This window comes from Nesoenas mayeri (genome assembly GCF_963082525.1).
Source record: "Nesoenas mayeri genome assembly, chromosome: Z".
Lineage (NCBI taxonomy): Eukaryota > Metazoa > Chordata > Aves > Columbiformes > Columbidae > Nesoenas > Nesoenas mayeri.
The window spans coordinates 35,523,221-35,543,856 of NC_137542.1; the positions used below are offsets into that span (position 1 = coordinate 35,523,221).

The 20,636-nt window shown below is 37.2% G+C and overlaps 1 protein-coding gene across 3 annotated transcripts in view; it reads right to left on the reverse strand.

The window, feature by feature from the left end:
• The window catches only part of HOOK3 (hook microtubule tethering protein 3), an 84,195-nt gene that overhangs the window by 43,518 nt on the left and 20,041 nt on the right, over positions 1-20,636 (reverse strand). For all 3 annotated transcript variants that reach the window (XM_080362720.1, XM_080362718.1, XM_080362719.1), the window contains 6 exons: positions 16,110-16,160; positions 12,945-13,077; positions 10,810-10,877; positions 5,282-5,344; positions 3,749-3,832; positions 2,363-2,526 (listed from right to left, as the gene is read on the reverse strand). In XM_080362720.1, coding sequence (XP_080218846.1) covers positions 2,363-2,526; positions 3,749-3,832; positions 5,282-5,344; positions 10,810-10,877; positions 12,945-13,077; positions 16,110-16,160 — 563 coding nt within the window. The remainder of the gene's footprint in view (positions 1-2,362; positions 2,527-3,748; positions 3,833-5,281; positions 5,345-10,809; positions 10,878-12,944; positions 13,078-16,109; positions 16,161-20,636) is intronic.

The following is a 20,636-nucleotide window of genomic DNA, read 5'->3' on the forward strand; positions in this document are numbered from 1 at the left end:
CATGCTATAAAGACAAGTGAAGGAGATAATGGAGGTTGGGAGATGAGTCTCACAGGTGAAAAGGGTTTAGAAAGACATTCAGAGTCTGAAACTAGAGTAACAGGCTGTGAGATACTGCATATAGGGAGAAAACCTGTTCAAACAGCAACTGATAATAGACTCAGAAATCATTCCAGAGCATGGAGATGAATAAAAATAGATAAAAGGGGACACAAGTGAGACATTGCTATGTTTTTTCTTTACATGGCAGCTGTAGAAAACCAGGCACCAGCTGCTATGAAAGGGAAACACTGAACATTTTTCAGCGAAACTGAAGAGGGAGGGCATGTCTGAACAAACAGGAAAGAGACTCAGCAAGAGAAAAATCGCAAAACAGGCAAAAAAGGGAAAGTTACATGGCAGCTGACACACAAATCAGAAAAGGGCAACCAGAAGAAGACAGAAAAGAGAAGACAAACTGGCAAGTAAAGAAATACCATAGTTTCAATAACAAGGAATAGGGAAAGTAGAGCAACAAGAACAAAAATATGATGGTGAAGTGGACCAGCTTTCATCAGCAGAATAGGCTTACACAGCCTGAAAGCAGCAGTTAGAAGGATGACAAAGGATACTCAGAGTCATAGAATAGTTTGAGTTGGAATGGACCTTCAAAGGTCCGCCAGTTCAAGCCCTCTGCCATGAGGAAGTACATCTTCAACTAGACCAGGTGGCTCAGAGCCTGGCCAGAGTCCTGGCTTTGCATGTCTCCAGAGATTATTCATCTACCACTTCTCTGGGCAATCTGTTCTAGTGTTTTATCACCCTCATTGTAAAAAATTTCTTCTTCATGTCCAGCCTAAAACTCCCCTCTTTTAGTTTAAAATCATTGCCCCTTGTCCTACCACAATAGGCCCTGCTGAATTGCCTGTCCCCATCTTTCTTATATGCCCGCTCTTAAGTATTGAGAGGCTGCAATAAGGTTTCCCCCGGAGCTTTCTCTTCCCAAGGCTGAACAAGCCCAACCCTCTCAGCCTGTCCTCTTTGGTGGGGGTATTCCATCCCTCTGATCATTCTTGTGGCCCTCCTTTGAACCCACTCCAACAGGTCCATGTCTTTCCTGTACTGAGGGCTCCAGAGCTTAACACAGGACTCCAGGAAAGATCTCACCAGAGCAGAGCAGTAGAATCACCTCCCTTGACCTGCTGGCCACATTCCTTTTGATGCAGCCCTAGATATGCTTGATCTTCTGGGCTGCAAGTGCTCATTGCCAGCTCATGTCCAGTCTTTCATTCATCAGTACATCACCAATCCTCTGCAGGGCTGCTCTCAATCCCTTCAGTTCCCCAGCTTGCATTGATACCAAGGTTGCCCCAAACCAGGTGCAGGACCTTGCAGTGGGCCTTGTTGAATCTCATGAGGTTCGCATAGGCCTGCCCCTCAAGCTTGTCCAGGTTCATGTGGATGGCATCCCACTCTCAGGTGTGTCAACCACATCACACAGCTTGGAGTAATTCACAAACTTGCTGAGGGTGCACTTGATCCCCACATCTATGCCATTGATGAAGATATTAAACAGTACTGGTCCCAATATGGACCCCTGAGGGACATCACTTTTCACCAGTGTCCATCCAGATATTAAAGCCATTGACTACTACACTCTGGATGCAACATTCCAGCCAATTCTTCATCCACCGACCAGTCCACTCATCAAATCCATACTACTCCAATTTAGAGAGAAGGATGTTCTGGGGGACCGTGTCAAAGGTTTTGCAGAAGTCCAGACAGATGATAGCCATAGTCCTTCCTTTGTCCACTGATGTTGTTACTCCATCATAGAAGGCCACTAGGTTGGTCAGGCAGGTCTTGTGCTTGGTGAACCCAGTATTTAAAGAGGAACTGTGTCTCCATGGGTTGAGGAAATAAAAACGAAGAGCTGAGCTCACTTGTGAATAAACTCCATCTTTCAGATATGAAACAATTTGTTTTCAAACTCAGAGAAGGACACACTGTAGTACTGCCCATGCAAACTTTCAGCTAGGAATTCCTACACCTTAAAAATACAATCAGACTAATTTACATAGGGGAAAACATGCTATTTTAATTCTCACTGATTTTGAATAAGAAGTGAAATGATTGCATACCAACAATTCAAAATACCTTAAACGGAGACTGGCATGTATAAAGCATTTCCACTTTAAGAAATTATGCATTTTTTATGTTGGAGCTTGTAAAGAGGTAAATCACAACACATACATTGCTGTAAAAAATGTAATACCATGGTTATAGCACTCTTCATACTAATTCATAATTGCCAACAGAACCAGAAGCACATATCATGTCTTTTGCCAGCTACCAACAATCTAACCAAGTGTAGCTTTTCTACCTGAATGTTTCTTCTTGGAGTTGTTCTAGCTGTGTCTGCAGCTGCAAGTGCCTACGACCCACAGGGCTGTTAGGATCTTCAATAGAATCAGATTGATTTAAACGTTCCATCAAAATCTGATTCTCAGCGAGCAAGCTGCTCTTCTCCTCCTGGAGGGCTGCAACCTATTATAATAAAAGCATAAACTGGAATAACTGAGATATCCAGCTACAGAGAACATTTTTTTCATGTGCATAATAAAGTATCAACACAACCCACAAATAGAAACACACAGGCTTCAATAATCACATTTCACAAAAATATACTATATCCTTAATAGGTATTCAATTGCTATGTCACATAACAAACATACTGCAACATTAGAAGCAGGTTTACCACACAAAAACCATGACTAGTTTTAACTGTATTTTGTACAAGCATCTAAAAAAAAAGTCTTAGTTATCACAGAACATAACTTGGTTATAATAAACTCTGCCTACTTTCCTGAAAAACAAATAAAACCAGCCCTCCACAGTAAAGCTTTTAAAATCAATCAACATAGAATATCCAAGTTTGGATACCCAAGGGTGTGCCCTTTGCAGATTTTTTTTTTTTTAAACCAGTGTCCAATTGCAAGCAGATCTGACACAGGAACTTAGTCCCAAAGATAACTCAAGTTTCCTGTAATGTTGTGAAAACAGGCAACAATGCAAAGAACCCAAAGTGCTGCAACTCAAACAACAGCTGGAGCATGAGTTCACACATTAAATAGCATAGAATTAACATGCAGGAGGAGGAGGAGCTGAAGAGATGGAATGTAAACATCTCAACAAAGGGAAATGCTTCTATAATAGCTTGAACCATCAAATACGCCAAAATCAACTGTCACACAAATCAGCTGCATTACTTCTAACGGTTAGTGAACTGTTAGCAAAAGCCTGCACTATACACAAAGGCAGCGCTGCAATGCTAATGCCTTTCAGGGCTCCCACTTTACACTCCTCACATCTTCTGGATGAGGTATGCTTGACCTACAGCAAGGGTTAGTCTAAATCCATACAGGTGACACAGTACAGTAACTTCTATTTGGGATTTAAGTGAAACTGTTGCAGCAGCATAAATTCTATTAGTTCTCTAATGCAAGAGTTGAATCACACAGCTCAACCACTTCTTACCCAAATAAAAAAACGTTTGTTAGTGTAAACCATTTTAATACTGGCAACATCGCATCAATATAAGAAAACAATGAAATTCTCTCTGCTACACAAGTAAAATGATTACTGTGCAATTTTCCATCTCCCTTTTAAAAATTATGTTTCCACAGTATACTTCTTGTTTTAAGCTGCCTAAAAATTAACACATCTCTTGCCCACTTCAAAATGAATATGTACAATACAGCAAACCTACCTGCATATCTAACTCATGACACCTCTGGGCAATTTCTTCTTTTGTTGCTAGTGCTTCGTTCAATTCTTCTGTAGTTTTCTTCAGCTACCATGAAAAACAAACATTTATAGTTTCATCACACTCTGTGAAGTGTCTAAAAATATTCTGAACTACCTGACTGTAAAATTACTTTTATATTTAGGAAATAAATTCCTTTTTCAGAAAATAGAGGAAATTCTGCTCTTATAAAGAAATGAAGAAGCAGATATGATTACTATTTATTTTGTGTGACAGTAAAAAGAAAACATACCTAAAAGTAATATTTGGTCTTACAAAAATGTTTTAGAATTACCACATCTGTTCTATGAAACGAGTCACAAAATCCTGAAGATCTTGGATCTGAAGAACTCATCAACTCTGTACACTGAAAAAATTGTCAATACCACTTTTCTTTAGAGATGCAAAGAGTGCATAATTTCAGTCTTCAATCTACTTTCTAAATATAGGAAGGACTGGAAGGTGGAAAAGAGGGGATGGACAATTAGGGTAAAATTTGCCTAGTCACCAGAAGTCACTCTTACTGCATAACAGGAATACAACTAACATGGTAAGGGAGAAGACTACCCTTCTGAAAAAGGGCACTGAACCTTGTAAGCCATGAGCAATATTCAGACACTTCCCTTCAAATGCTTTATGTTCAAAGATATGTACCTTTAATTTTGTATATGAATGCGGTTAAGAGAATGTAAAAAACACAGCTAAAAATAATTGGCCTGATAAGGCAGATGCATGCATATTATGTACATAGAGATGTAGATATGTATTACTATATATAATGAATATGATGGGCTTTGTCAAATGACATTATCATATATTATTCTTTCAAGTTTACTTCTCAAGTGTCTGTTGACATACCAAAATTAATTCCATCTGCCAGAATTTACACACTTCTACAGAGAAAGCATGCTGGAGGAACACAAGGAACAACCCTGTACTTCACTTCTCAATTAGAAAAAAATAGAGGAAGTTAGACAGCATTAGCCTGAGGTCAAGCTAGTAAAATACAAATGGTTTTGTGTATTCTTTAAATATATCAGACAAGGAAGGATTCACTTTGAAAGCTTTCAACAGTTGCCAGAACTTCTTTAAGGATTTTTGAGCTTCACCTATGGGGTTTTTTTTAAACTGACTTTGGAAGTAGTAAATGGCAAGAAAACATTTTATTAAAATACTACACATTTTCAATCCTTTCTCTCAACAAAGAAATCCTTTTTCTCAAAGATTTACACCAGTCTGAAGTTTTGCTAAACCATGTCATCTAGCTGAAGTTGTTTTCCAAACTGAGTTTTTCTCCCTCACCACAGAAAATGGTAACGCAATTTATAAAGCCAAAGGGCTTGAAATACTGAAATATATTTTTCCACTCCTTATTTGAATTTCCCCTTTCAAAACCCTTTCATGACCAAACAAAAAAAGACAGACTTTTAATAAAGCAAAATGACTAGCCATTGAAGTGCTACGATCAAAGGAAAAGAAACATCTAGTCTTAGATACCTGTCGATCAAGGTCAACGTACGCATCATTTCCAACAGAGACTGGAGACTCTTTACTCATCAACTGGAATTAGATTACACTGGATTAGAAAATGCAAGGATTTACTTTTATATTACAAGCTAAGGTTCAATGAAATAACAAGCTGATTTCAACTTCTGGGAGCTTAATCTGACTTCATTTCGACATTTTTTACTTCATTTTTATATAAGACATATCCAGAAACAATTACAGAAAGATTTATTCAGAATTTATTATATTTAAAGCACTATAAAAGAAATCTTAGATAATTTCTTTTTTTCCTGAAAACACACATTCTGTATCTAGGATGAAACATACAGTATATTCTGCTAAGCATTCTACTGAAGTGCCATTGGAATTACGCCACTGTCAACATACCATGCAACACTTAACTCTTCTCTGACAGTGGTTTTCATTTTTTGATGACCGGGAAGTTCACAGAAATTTACTTATTTATTTAGCTAAAGTTGAGGACATATCTATCTCAGCTAACTTTGCAAAAAAAAAGGTGATAAAAATTCCTGCTCTGGAGTTGTTTGTAGTTTGCAAATTTAAAAATAAAGTCTTGAAATTCGTATTAGAATTCCTTGTATACTAACCTATTTTATTGCACGAATGGCTGGTAGTGGTTTTAGTCTAGAAAACATCACTTTTAACCATAACTTTTAAAACAAACGAACAAGAACATATACACACACAAAACCACGAAAACAAAACCAAAAAACACATCCCAAACCAAACCCTCCAAACTGAGTGATGTAAACTAAGTTTTCTTTCAGCAGTCTACTGATCAGCTACACAAGTAGTTAAAAGTTAAATAAAATGTAACTGAAAGTTACACAAAATACAAAACACAAAATGAAACAGTCTTCCACATAACAAATACGTTGTAAGTACTCAAAGAGCAGCATTACAGCACCACACTGATCTTTTCTGTCATCCTGTCCAAACAAAATATTTTATGAGTTCTCCAATAACATGATTCATAGAAGTTACAATCAAAAAGGCCCAATCCTACCAAAATCTGGACAAAATTTCTTTCCTAAGGCCTCCTGTCTGGCCTAGTTACTTCCTCTAGAGACAGGGTTTCCTGTATTCCTTCCAGAAACCAGTGCTTTTGCATCACTTTTCATTGACAAAGTTCCTCTGACACACAGCACAGAGCTTTCATTTCTTCTCCATCCTTTCTGTTTATACCAATGTGTACAAGAGAAAATCTCTGTTTGACATTTGCATCATTCAAGTATTTATACATATACATATTTCTCCGGTTCTCCTTAATTGGGATCTAGCCATGTACTACACGCTTAATTTCATCTATCTGTCCTCAGCAGTCCTTCTCAGACTGATGATGTCGGTTGCTAACTGCTGAATACCTTCCATTTTGTCTACATCTTTACAATGACAAACTACGAGAAAATGAAGCATTCTACAAAGCCCAGATTCTCTGTAACAATAATCAGAAAGAGCCTATCCTCAGAGCTGTCCTCTGAAAAATGAAGTCACAATTTTTCATTACCATATATACACTGGCATTACAAACTTGTATTTAATTTAGGTCCATGCATTCTGATTATTGTTTTGCTATCCAAACCAAGAATTTCCAATTCCTCTCTGATAAATGATGTTTATAAACATTTCAATTAAACTACAAGGAAAGACATTTGGTCTTTAAAAAAAAAATCCGCAAATTATTAAATTTAAAACATGTTATATTATACATAGCAATGTATTAATTGCAAGTAATAATGAATTATAATAACATAATGAGAAATAGGAGTGTATAATACAGAAAATACATCATTTATAATTATATATAATATTTTTGCAATATTTTTGATCACTATATCATTCTCGCTCTTCCTCTATCTTCTGCACAGGTTGCATTTAGAAATGCACATTTGCAGATCAGAAATTAAGAATCTAGGTGGTGGTAACACACCAGACCAATTTGAGTGAACTGAAAAAATAGAAGTAAACCACTAAATGCTCCTGCTTTCATTTAAAAGTCAGTTGTTTCATGCAAAAAGAAAAAAACAGAGAAAACAGGGCAGAGGTTTGTTCTATGGTGTTTTGTGAAATATTCTAATGAATGAGATGATTAACGAAAACCAAAGTATCAAAACTATTTATATGTATTTTGCTGAAAGATGGATTACATAATACATCAGTAAAGCCCAGAGTGGCCTTTTTACATACCTAGGAGAAAGAGTGCCTGCAAGTCAAATGCTTTGAAATGTTTGGATCAGGTGACATACCAACTTTTCAAATACGCACACACACATACTTTTCTAGGCACTTTATTTTGGTGTTTCCTATGTATTGTTTAGTCCAAGTCACTTGGATTCCAAGACCTGCTTAGAGTCCAAGAAATAGAAAAACTTTATATCCACTGAAATTTCACCCTGTAAAGACACAGAGTGCAGGTACAGCTCTGAAAAGACCTTCTGGACCTAAATTCTCATTAGAATCACAGAATATTTCAAGTTGGAAGGGACCCATAAGGATCATTGTGTCCAACTCCCTGCTCCTCACAGGACTACCTAAAACTAAACCATGTCACAGATTCACAGAATGGCTGGGGTTGGAAGGGACCTCTGGAGATCATCTAGTCCAACCCACCTGCTAAAGCAGGTACACCAAGCAGGTATGACCAAGATCATCGAGATGCTCCTTGAACTCTGACAGGCTTGGTGCTGTGACCATGTCCCTGTGGAGCCTGTTCCAGTGACCAACTACCCTCCTAGTTAAGAACCTTTTCCTAATGTCCAATCTGAATTTCCCTCTGAGTGAGCTTCATTCCATTTCCTCATGTCCTACCACCAGAAAGAGAAGAACAGCACCTCCTACTCCGCTGGACCCCTTAAGGAAGTTATAGACTGCAATGAGGTCACCCCTGAGCCTTCTTTTCTCCAAGCTGAATAAACCAAGTGACCTCAGCTGGTCCTCTTAAGTCTTGCCATCAAGACCATTCACCATGTTGGTTGTTCTTCTCTGGACACACTCTAATAGTTCAATGTCCTTCTTACATTGAGGCACCTAGAACTGCACACAGTACTTGAGATGGGGTCATACCACTGCAGAGTAGAGTGGAACAATCACCTCCATCAACCAGCCAGTTATGCTGTGCTTCATGCACTCCAGCCCTTTTGGCTGCTAGGGCACACTGATGACTCATATTGACATCAACCTAAAACCATAAATTTCTTTCTGCAAGGCTGCTCTCTAGTCTCTCATCTCCCAATTTGTACATACAACCAGGATTACCCCATCCCTGGTAGAGCATCCAGCTCGTGCATTGTTAAAATTCACACAGTTGCTGACTGCCCAGGTCTTTATTCCATCCAGATCTCCCTGTAAGGCCACTCTACCCTCAAGGGAGTTCACAGGTCCTCCTGGTCTAGTATCATCAGCAGACTTCCTTAATGTACGCTTGATTCCTGTGTCTAGATCATTTATAAAAACATTAAAGAGCACTGGCCATAAAACTGAGCCCTGGGGAACCCCTCTGGTGACTGGCCACCAGCCTGATGTAATGCCTTTTACTGTTACTCTTTAAGCCACACCTGCCAATATATTCTTGACTTGTCTAGCTGTATACTGGACATTTTGTCCAGAAGGATACTGTGAGAGACAGTATCAAAAGCTTTGCTAAAGTTCACCCCTAAAAACACATCTACTGGCTTCCCTTGGTCAACCGGATGGGTGACTTCATCATCAAAGGAAATTAAGTTAGTTAAGCAGGACTTTCACCTAATGAACCCGTGCTGGCTATGACCAAAGACTGTGTTGTCTTTAACCTTCTCCATAAGTTTGCCAGGCACTGAATTAAGACTGACAGGCCTGTAAGTACCAGGGTCTTCCTTCCCTTCTAGAAAATTGGGACAACCTTTTCCAGCTTTGAGTGCACTGGGACCTCTCCTCTCCCAAGGTAATTGGAAAGTTTTTGAGAAACTTTCTGACGGTTTTTTAAGCAGCTGAGATCCTCCTCAATTGGTTCTGAAAGCCTTGGACTTCTAGGCAGCTTGGAAGGTAGCACTATAATCACTCAGAACTGTACCAGTACCTGGAATTGTAAGTTCTTTGATTCATTGAGTTTCAAAAATCTGTTCCAGAACAACAGATCCTCATCCTGTGATTTCTCCCCACTTTTACTCCTCATCTCTGAAAGAGGGCACAAACACTAAACAAGTTCAATGCCTACTCAAAAAATGTGAAAAATTTTGGGCTGCTTCAGATCTGGCAATTTTATCAAATGAAGGAAATTAAAAAAAAAAATCAAGCAGGAGATTTTCAACAGAAAGAAGAAGGATAAGAGAAGGTTTTCTATTATAAGATATTGCAGAATAAAGTGATGCTGAAAGTTGGGTTTAATAAAAGAGGTTATTAGCAAAAAACATCAAAACATTGTATTACAGTTAAAAAAGACTGCTACAGTAAAATATCCCAAAACTAGTGCGTAGCAGCACTGACTGGAAAATGACTTATCGTAAGAATTCTTTCAATGCTTGTTTCAAAGTCCTCTCTGCAGTGTTATAAATGGTAGTCCACACACAGACAACAGGATGTCCGTCTGCATGGGTACAGCATCGGCCTAAGTGATAACAGGGGACAGGGTCCCTGTAGACTCACGAACATCTCTTCCTCTATTCAAACATTACAAAAAAGTAAAATTGCTCTACAGCTTAAACTGGTATTTAGTTTCTCTTGTTCAGGTTCAGAGAAACAGGATTATCACTGATTTCCTGCTTTCCTTTGTGGCCTGCCATGCAGTAAACCTCCACCTACAAAGATGGATATGGACTTCACCTATGGGCACTTTGGGCTCCTAAGAAGTCACATGGGGGCTTCATGGCTATAGCAGTCACTAACACTGTGGTTTTACAATTTTCACTGTGGCTTTAATTTACTACTGAACAGCACTTTTACAAAATACAGTGCGCTATACTTGCTAACTTGTAAAAACACACTAGCATAAACACTAATTAGCCTATTCATTAGCCTATTCATAACCCTACAGCTGACAAAAGAGTACTCTGCTCTTAATTTCTCGTGTTCACTTGTTCAGTAAAAAAACAAAACAAAACAACAACAAAAAACAAACAAACAAACAAAATAAAAAACAACACAGTTCATGGAATTCTGCAATTTCAAGGCACAAATTTTGCAGAAATTCTATAGTATTTGGTTACTCATATCAAAGTAATCTACTGCACTTTGGGAGCCACAGGGTGGGAAAGGTAAAGGAAAACGAACCCAGTATCTAAAATATCCAGAAGTTTCAACCTTCTAGATTTAAAGAAAAGTGGGACATTCAATTAGAGTTCCTGACATAAAGCAAGCCTTACTGATTCATTTTTCTAAGGAAAAATAATATATTTTTCAATGTAAAATGAAAAAAAATCTATGTCCTTTATTTACTTCCAGGTAAGTTTCAAAGTGAGAAAAAGCACACTTTTGTAAAATACTTAAAGGCTGAACTTATACACACTGTGGGCATCCCAGCATACCTCCTGAATGGCTGTCATGACAACATGTTGAACCGACTCTTCCATCATCATTATGGTCTGGATGTATTCTGAAAATAAGAGCATTCTGAAATGTTACTGTTGAAACTCAAGTCATGTAGAACATGAGGTCTGAAGCTGCATCTTTCCTGCAAATGACTAGGTGTCACAGATGACAATCAAATGTATAATGACCAGTCAAGTCCCACCCCGACAAACTCAAAAAGACTTTATCAGAAGTCTGTTCAGACATGAATCAAGGCTCATTGTCATCAATTTTTTTCCTTCTTGCATCTCACACTTTTGAAATAACTACTTGTACTCCTTTTCTCACTTTGTTCCCAAATTATTCTGGCTATATAAGTACGTGGTTCATGCATAGCTTGTTCTCCACATGTTTCCTGCCTTCCTACAACACCCTCACTTTAAGGCAATTTCATATCTGTTCTTGGTCCCTGTTCTTATTCCTATGCTATATCAAAAATAAGTGTCCTCCACTTTTTCATTCCTCACCTATGTGTAGATGTGAGCAACTCCTTAACTAAGTCAAGGAGTTATGACTTGCTCAGTATCATACCATTTCCAATCATGTATGATCACCTTTACACGTGACCTGTATTCTTGTAATGATCTGCCCGAGAGGAAGATGTTGGGCATTGGTCACCTCAACGTCACTAATTATGTCATGCTGAGTCTCACTCAAAGTACATAAGACTAGACTGTTCTAATATTTCAAACATGTACATTTGTAATGTTCAGACTGAAAGAGTAAGAGATGTATAGGAATAAGATATACTTCCCACTTGAGGATGCCAAATAGTCACCAAATAAAGGAAGATAATTTTACATAAAACAGTGAAGACAGGAGGTGTAATAAACCACAGTTACTTATATAGCCATGGAAGAAAATTACTTCTATTTTAATTAATAGGATAGTCAGACTGTCTCCTGATTCAGGGAAGAAGAAAAGTAATGTCAGAAGAAGAAATTTAAGTGATTTAGACACCTGAGAAAACTGGAAAGGGGAATCTAGCTATAAAAGCTAAGATGCACCATGCAAGCAGAAGGCAAAAGATCTGAAACCCTGGCTGCCATTTTGTCAGAAATAAAACCAAAATGAGTTAAATCAGGAGGAAACAGATATTTGATGCAACTTTAACGTGAATGTAGTAAACAGTTTTATTTATCCACATGTGTATTTTACAAATATGTTCCTACGTTTCCTGTTTTAAGTGTTAAGAATAAATGTTTGTAGTTGCTTTGTTTCCTTAACCTGGCTTGAATTAAGTGTAATTTAAAGGTAATTGGTAGCAATAAAACACCTTGCACCCAAGGCAAGTTTAGAGCAAGAAATCTGGGATACTTCAACAAGCATTTCCATTGTTCATCACATCCTCTATGGCATCTGCAGGAGAAACGAATGGGTGCCTATTTTACCTGTGCAGGTCAGATAGACAGTTGTTGCCATGGGAGTCAAGAGAGGCCGAAGTCTCTTTCAGTGCCTTGAAGTGAGATTCAACTGCCTAACATGCCCCAAGTGACATTCTGGATGCCCTTAAGGTATCGTGCTCAGTCTTCAGCTGCTGCCCAGAAAGGCATGATTGCCAACATTGCTTTTTCCTATTTCAAACCTTATAAAAAAGTATCAGAAACTACAGTACCCAAATCACACCACAACACATCTTCCGAGCAACCTCCAGTCATACTGATGGCTCTCTGCCATGTAGCAAGATGCTGACTGGAATGCATTTCTAAAACCAAGATTCATACACAGTAGTGAAATAATCACTTTTTTTTTTTTTTTTTAATTCATAACTATCTCAATGTCCCTCATAAATGGCTACAGGGTAGGCCCAAGATTTTGCCAGAGGAGAGTACCTTCTCAGCTCAGCAAACAAAACCTGAAAATATGTATGTTGGAGGCAAAATCAGTTCCACAGTCTGAGACTCCAAAACTAGTGAAGCTTATAAAAAAAGTACAGTTAATATCTGCAGGACAAAATAATGTCATCACTGAAAAAATATATATTTGTCTCTGATAGCAACCTGAGAAATAAAACTTTTCCCCTAAGAAATTGCACAACATGCTGGATTTTCATTCACTGCCTGGGAAAAAACATGCTTTAAAAATTTAATACCTTGCTTCTGTTCACAGTTCACAGCGCATCCCAAAATAAGCTGAAGCATTCTCCCAAGCTCTGCAGCATCAGCATGCTCTCCAATCAGGTTAACATCCGGAAGGGTGAAGTCATTAATCTGCTGCCCTAGAATCTGCATAAAGACCCAGTATATATATGTCTGTATTACTACATATATACATACACACATATTTCAAAACACAAAGACGATTCAGAATCAACAAGAGCAATTCACTCCTACTTTCACAAAGTTTTCAGTTCACCTTTAAAACGAAGTAAATTGCCTAACATCCAAATAATAAACCATACTGCTTGACACAACTAATATTTGGGAGAAGACAAACCCGATTGTCTCAACTAACAGAAACTATTAGTTCCAAAGTTAGTAAGACTTCTTTTCTCCAGATAAGAAAGGCAACAAAGGCAAGCTTCCACAGTGATCAGCAGCACACAGATTTTTTTAAGCATTTCATTAAAAAAAGTAATGCCTAAAACCACCTCATATGACATAATTATTGCCCATAAGTCTCACATTTCTTACCACTAGAAAGGCAGAAATTGAAATATTTCACATATACAATGTATGTGTCTAGCACTGACATATGACAAATATAAGAAAGTGAAAAAACTCAATCACTTGGTCTCATAATTTCAGAAAATGTAAGGATATTCAGCAAGTCTCACAGCTAAGAAAGCTAGTTCCATGGAAAAGAATTTGAGGTAGTAGTACAATATATAATTAAACATCCCACATGCAGAAATTTAAAAAAAAACCCACTACCATATGACTTACAATTAATGTAATCTGATTTATAATTACGAAGGATTTACATTAATGATTGTCAGTAGAAAGAATTAAACAATTCTGCTAAATTGTTCATAAAAAGCTTTCAAGGGACTGAAAATATGAATATGAAATGCAGAATCAAACACATCTCTGACACAGTAATTGCAGATAAAAAGAAACTGTCACTTCTTATGCAGTGTGCAATAAAGAAATGAGGACTACGGAGAGAATCAGTCATTTGTTTCCTGGATGCCCTTTTTCCTGTTAATACTCAAGAAAAACAGAAAATGAGGTAAAGGTATTTATTAAAAAAAACCCAAAACATTTATCAGGTATATACAAAGAATACATGGAAATCAAGTCATTTAAAAGTTTTCCAGGGTTGGGCTTTGTGGAGTTGCTGTGGTTGAGTTTGTTCTTGTTTGGAGTGGTGGTTTTTGTATTGTGGCATTATTTTTAAAAACAGCTTTCTCAAGGAACAAGCACCAACACTACTGAAAGTCTCTGTATATTCTAAAGGACTCAGATTCACTCTTGTTGGCAGAGACTTCCTTTAGGTCATTCTAGTGAGAAAATAAGAAATCTGTGAATGCATCAAGCAAATCAGAAATATTACCATTGTATATAGATGGTAATAACAGAGTAAAACACAATATAATTTTAATTATGCAAATCTGACGTATTCATATATTCATCTGTAGTTCCTGATTTTCTCTCAAATGCAATGCTGGATTTCAGTTAATAATACTACAACTGCTTCATAGTTACGGATAATATAATTGCTGTTGAAGAAAGTTGATGGGAACACACATATCAACAGGCACTATAAAGAAGCCAAGGATGAGAAGGAGTAAATAGAGGATTTTGAAATAAATAGGAGAGACAATTTTAACTTTAAAAAAATATGAAAATGAAGGATAGACTCTGCAACAAATATCTTGAGATGAAGAAGGACATTTCCCTCCTTTTAAAAAATAAATACAAAAGCCCTTAAAAAAAAACCCTAAAACTGAAAAAAAAAAAAGTTTCAGTTCCAGAGTGGCATAGTTCTGCAGCAAGATTACTGGTAACTTTGGCTTCTTGTTCTTTATACTATGATTGGCAAAGACAGCAATGTAGGATAGCTTTTGAAAGACTAACCTCCTGAATGCAATATAAATTTTTGATTTTTTGAAGATGAATAAAATTAGCACACACACTTTTCAAAGGCTTTTAGCTGCATCAGGAAAAATTCATTTACATTCACATCTATATTTTTGTAGAAGGTGACTGCCAGGAGAGGGAATCAGGTTGAGGAAAACATAACCAGGATTCATAGTGGAATCCAGATCATCTCCATTATCACCACAAGCATTGCTTCAGCACATAAAAAAAGACAAACTAGAATCTAGTCGAACGTATAAATGTGCATTACTTTTGCAGAACTTAATGAGCTGGAAACAGATAAAAACTTGCTTAATAGTAAAGTTTTCAATTTACTATTTTTATTACCATGCATATCAACTAGCCAAAAAGACGCTGGCATCACTTTGTCATAGTCCTATTAATTTTCTATATAAAAAACTTGTTTGTTCATTTCTAGAATTGCCACTTACGACCAGCTTGCCTAACCATCAATTTTCAAAAGTTATTTCAACATGGACACCTGACCATTTGCTGAATATAAGCTTTTAAGTCTAACTTTTCCTTTCTGTAAAATCTGATGATTTTTAAAGATTTAAGTTTATTAACAAATATCTTCCTCTCTAAAGTATTTATGAGAAACTAATACTGTAAGACAAGCAATGTCCAGAATGTACATATAATGGATTTTGTACTGCAGTCTGTGCAAATCAGTTTGCCTCAAAACATCACTGATACCAAAAGCATATTTTAGTTGAGAATTCACCACTGAAAAAAAGATAATGTACTCTGTCTCCTTTGGAGTGTTTCAGTTCCGAGTTTGCTCAATAGCCTAAGAAAGAATGCCAAAGGCAGACTCCAATACACCGGGATTAAAACGTTCCACTGAAAATTTTAATGTGGTAAAGGAAAGAGGCAGACTTTAGCTGGAGCAAAGGAAATAAAATAAGGAATCAAATACAGGTACTGTTAAAGCCCAGCATCAGAACACAGTCAACAAAGACATCTACTGTTTCTATGACTGAATTTGCACACACATAGGACTCCTCTGGAAGCCTTGAGTATTCAATAAAGCAGATGAGAAGTTTTATAGAAGGCTAACACTGGAGACTAGGCCATGAAACACTGTATGCCAAACATGTAGCAAGAAAAAGTCAGAACTTAATCAGCAGAATATAATTTACACTAAGCAGGTTAACTAAAGTATATAACAAAAAAAAATAATGTAGATGTAGATTACTTAAAATGGTTCTTACCTCATGGTTATAATCCAATATCCCTTTTAAAATTTTCTTCAGGTTGCTTACCTATTTGACAAGCAGGAAATAGAGTAAATGCAGAGAATATATTGCAGATAAATGATCAGAAAGCAGGTAATCACAGAAACCACAAAAATCACCCAATTACATCTATTTGTACAATCAGATTTTCTGTTTGAGCAGTTTAATTTAGAATCATAAAAATTATGCAGTAGTCCTTTATATAGTTCTAGACCTGATAACAAATCTTTATTAGTTGACAGAACCCATTCAAATTTCAAAAAACTATTACATTGTCTTGGAGAGGCCTTAAATCAGATCCCAAAGCATGAATCTTTTTTGGAGTAGTTGTTTATTATACGATTACTTTTGTACACAAAAGCTGAAACATTTTTCCTTTCTTTTCTTTAAATATCCTGGAGATCTACTTTCTGCAGTGATAAACCTTTCAAACCAAATACAGCTACTGGCTCAATATCCTCCTTTATTCCCCACCTATGTAAGCTTAATTTATTAACTTTCTCATTAATTACTCATCTCAGTTATTTAACTTTTCTTCATTCTCTCCCCCTTCTTCCCCCTCAGTTCTTTACAACTGAACGTCTTACAGAATCAAGGCAAAACTGCAAAATTCACATTGCTCTGTGATGCCTTCAGTGCCATACAATGATAACTTTTGGTCACTTGCATAACAATGGCACAAGTTAAGTGTCTCCTTATGTAAAGAATCTATGCCACATTTCTCTTCTACTCAGCTCCCATTCCAGCAAAACCATTTATATCAAGTCTCTGAGATAGAGAGCACATTTAAAAATTATAGAAATACTCGATGGATTGCATACGTGATAACTTGGAAAAAAAAAAAAATCTTTGCTGAAAGTAACTCTTACAGATTCACACCAATTATGTCTAAGCATTTAAGCAAATAATTTGGATAACAGTAGCAGTGCAGTATCTCATGTGACAGGGGAGCAGCTGAGAGAACTGTGGCTGTTTAGCTTGGAGAAAAGGAGGCTGAAGGGAGAACTTGTTCTCTACAACTACCTGAAAGGAGGTTGTAGCATGGAGGGTGTTGGCCTCTTCTCCCAAGTTACAAGACGAGAGGAAACAGCCTCAAGTTGCTCCAAGGGAGGTTTAGGTTGGATATTAGGAAAAATTTCTTCACAGAAAGGGTTATCAAGCACTGGAACAGGCTGCACAGGGACGAGTTGGAGTCGTCACCCTGGAGGTCTTTAAAAGACACGTGAATGGGTCCTTTAGGGACATGGTTTAGCGGCGGACCTGGCAGCGCCAGGTTAACAGTTGGACCTAATGATCTTAAAGGTCTTTTTCAACCTAAATGATTCTTTGGCTCTATGAACTCTATAAACAGGTTTTGCAAAGACTGAACTTGACTAAATAAGGATTCACAAAGTAATGTTCCTGACAACAGTAGTCACACAAGAAAACTGTGGAATTATAATGAAGGGAGAGTGAAAACTCTCAAATCCCAAATGTCTTTTAAAAAGCCCAAAATAACTTCTTTATTCTTGATTACATTCTAAGAATATCCAGCTAGGAGATTCTATCCATTGACAGAAGTAACTTATCTTCGAAAAGATCTAAGGAAACATTACAGAAAATACTTAGAAAACCGGGGACAAACTCAACACTTCAACACAGTCAACAGACAAAATGAGGCGATGAAAGCAAAATCCAGTCTCTTTTTTAAGAGAAATTCAGGAAAGGAACAGGCTAAACACAGACAAAAAGATCTACTCATGAAATCCAAACGGATAATGACTTGATTACTTTATTCCTACTAATCCAGTCCCTTTTGGAAAAAAGTGGCAAGAGCTGACCACTTACTAAAATATAAGAACTTTCTGTCTTCATAATCACTGAACTTCAAGTCATAAAAGAAACAAAAATCCACTTCAAAAGTGACACATAAAATATTCTGGCAACCTACAACTGGAGAGGCTATGCGATAGCAAGTATATAAAACATTTACTGCCCATCCCATTACAGCATAATAACTAGTTTACTTTCAGGTTTATACCTTCTATTCCCAAACACATACTACTTTTGTCATATTAGACATAACACGTTTCTGTAAGAACTACAACTATCTTCTAGATGTCTTTCCAAAAGAAATCACCATCACCTTTCAAAGGCTATGCACAATCACAACCAAAGTCTGCAACAGATTTAAGATTTTTAAGAAATGTAAATAAGTTGATTTTTATACCAAATCACCACAAATATACTGCACTGATTAAAGTATGATTTTAAAACTTGATTCATTAAAACCTTGTAATTCGTAATTTACCTGAGTCTGCTGCGAAAGTGTCACAGAAACATAAAGGTCATGTTGCAGAATTTAAGTCCAGCTTACTGATGAGAGCATTGTGAGGAACCTTGAACTTAAACACAATCCCAAAAAATGAGAAACAAAATGGAAAGCACCTGCCTATAAAATACTTCTTCTTCCCTTGCCTTGTAAGCATTGTTTGCATTAAAATCCCTTGAACACAAAGAGTCATTTTTCTCCACATAACTTCCACAGAGCTTAGAGTTGAGATGCCGGAACAAAATAAATGTTCATCGAAATCTGTCATCAAAACTAACATACACAACAGCACCCTCAGAAAAAGAAAACAGCAAACTTAAAAAGAAAAAAAACAGACTTGTCCTTGTGGTCCTATTTTATTCCACTGCCCATCAGTAGTACTAGGACAACTTGCTTTAAAGAGTTAACTGTATCGTCTTTGTATATGGCACATAATCAGACAATTATAAGGCTAAAGCAGCTTCTTTATAGACTAGCTTAAACCTAACGATTATCTTCAGTATTACTCCAAGGGCTCTCAATATTTTTTTTAAATTGTCTGCAGTGAATACACTTAGATGGTTCTACTGCCACTGGCACTGGGGTGGTGGCAGGGAGGGGTAGTAGCAGGGAGGCACAGGGATGGGGGGAAGGAGGGGACATAGAGTGTGCATGCATTGCTCCTACCACATACATTAGGTTTCTGCTTTAAACCGCATTTTGCAGGAGCATGTCTCTTCACTGATTACAAATGGAGCCTAGAGACTATACCATTAGCTCAGGAGGCTACCCTTATCCAATCTGCTTTCTGCAAAAAGAAATCCCAAAAGGAACAGATATAGACACTTCCTTGAGTTAAATGACAAATAAAATGTGGCCCTGAATACAAAGAACATTCCTACATTAAACTTATGTTTGGAGACATTGTTGACTTAGGAATTAAGGGTATAATGAAACAGAATTAAATATATCAGTTCCTAATTATCATTTTGACAGAAATGAATGCTGGCTTACAGTACACCTATAATCTCTCCTTGCTTGCAGATAAACAGTCACATGACAGGCTTCCATCCTTATCAGGAAAAAAAAAAACCAAAAAACAAAAAATAACCTACTCTAAATGTCTGTTCATAAGTAAGTGGTCCCTTCCCTTGCAAAGAACAAGGAAGTAGCAGAAAAGTGACACTGTACACTGAAAACAGGCTTCCATTACTCCACCAGCCAACCCAGCTTGTACTGCAGAGGAATTCCAAGAAGACAGAACTGTACTAGCGCAGGGAGTAAAAACTGAACCTCAAAAATCAGGTTAGTTTACTTAGATTACAACACTAAGTAGTCTGTACTCTAATTTCACTGAGTATTTCATTTTGCAGCACTGTATCAAGCGTAAGGCATTGAAACTGTATTAGCTTCAGAAAGGCTAGTAGCTCCTATTATTTGAATATGCTATTCAGTAATGGAACAAACACAGCTTGCTACTGTGAGAAACGCAGTTGTGATTTGTGCTGAGAAAATGTTTAAGGTTTACAGATATAACCAAATGAGGCACAGGCTCTGAACCTGAAAAAAGAAAAGGTGGTTAAGTTCTATGTAAAAAGTTGTGAAACTTGTTTATGAAGTTATATTGATAGAGGGAACTAACATTTTAAGGGTTAACCGACTACATAATAAGTGCCTACTAACGAACTAACAGTTTAAGCCACATGATGAACACCTAGTTTAGAGCCCTATGTAACCAAATGTGTTAAGAAAAAACAGAACCTCATCAAATGCCAAGATAAGAAGTTTTACAGCACCAGTTATAAATCTTGAGGAGACAAGATAACCAAGATTTACAGCAAAAGGGGGTGCCAGTCTGGTTTTGGTCAACTTGGCAGTTTGGGTTCCAGCCAATTCATCATAATGAGCCAAAAAGGTAAAAAGTTCACTGTGACAAAGCTGAAGGAGCCTTCATCCAAACACCCCCAAAGACCCCTTCTCAAGACCACCAGGTGACACTGCACAGGCACAACAGGGAAGGGTCAAGGAGGAGACTATGGAAATTATTATCTGAGACTCATTTTAATAAGAAGTGAGGAAAGGTTATGAATATGTATAGGCGTTCCTGAGGTTATTATGAATATGTAATACCTTACTGTTTTTAAGCACACTTCTTATTGTTAGAAGGTGTGTGTGTTGGGCAGAGCCAAGCCTCCGCGCAGCCAGCGCTGTTT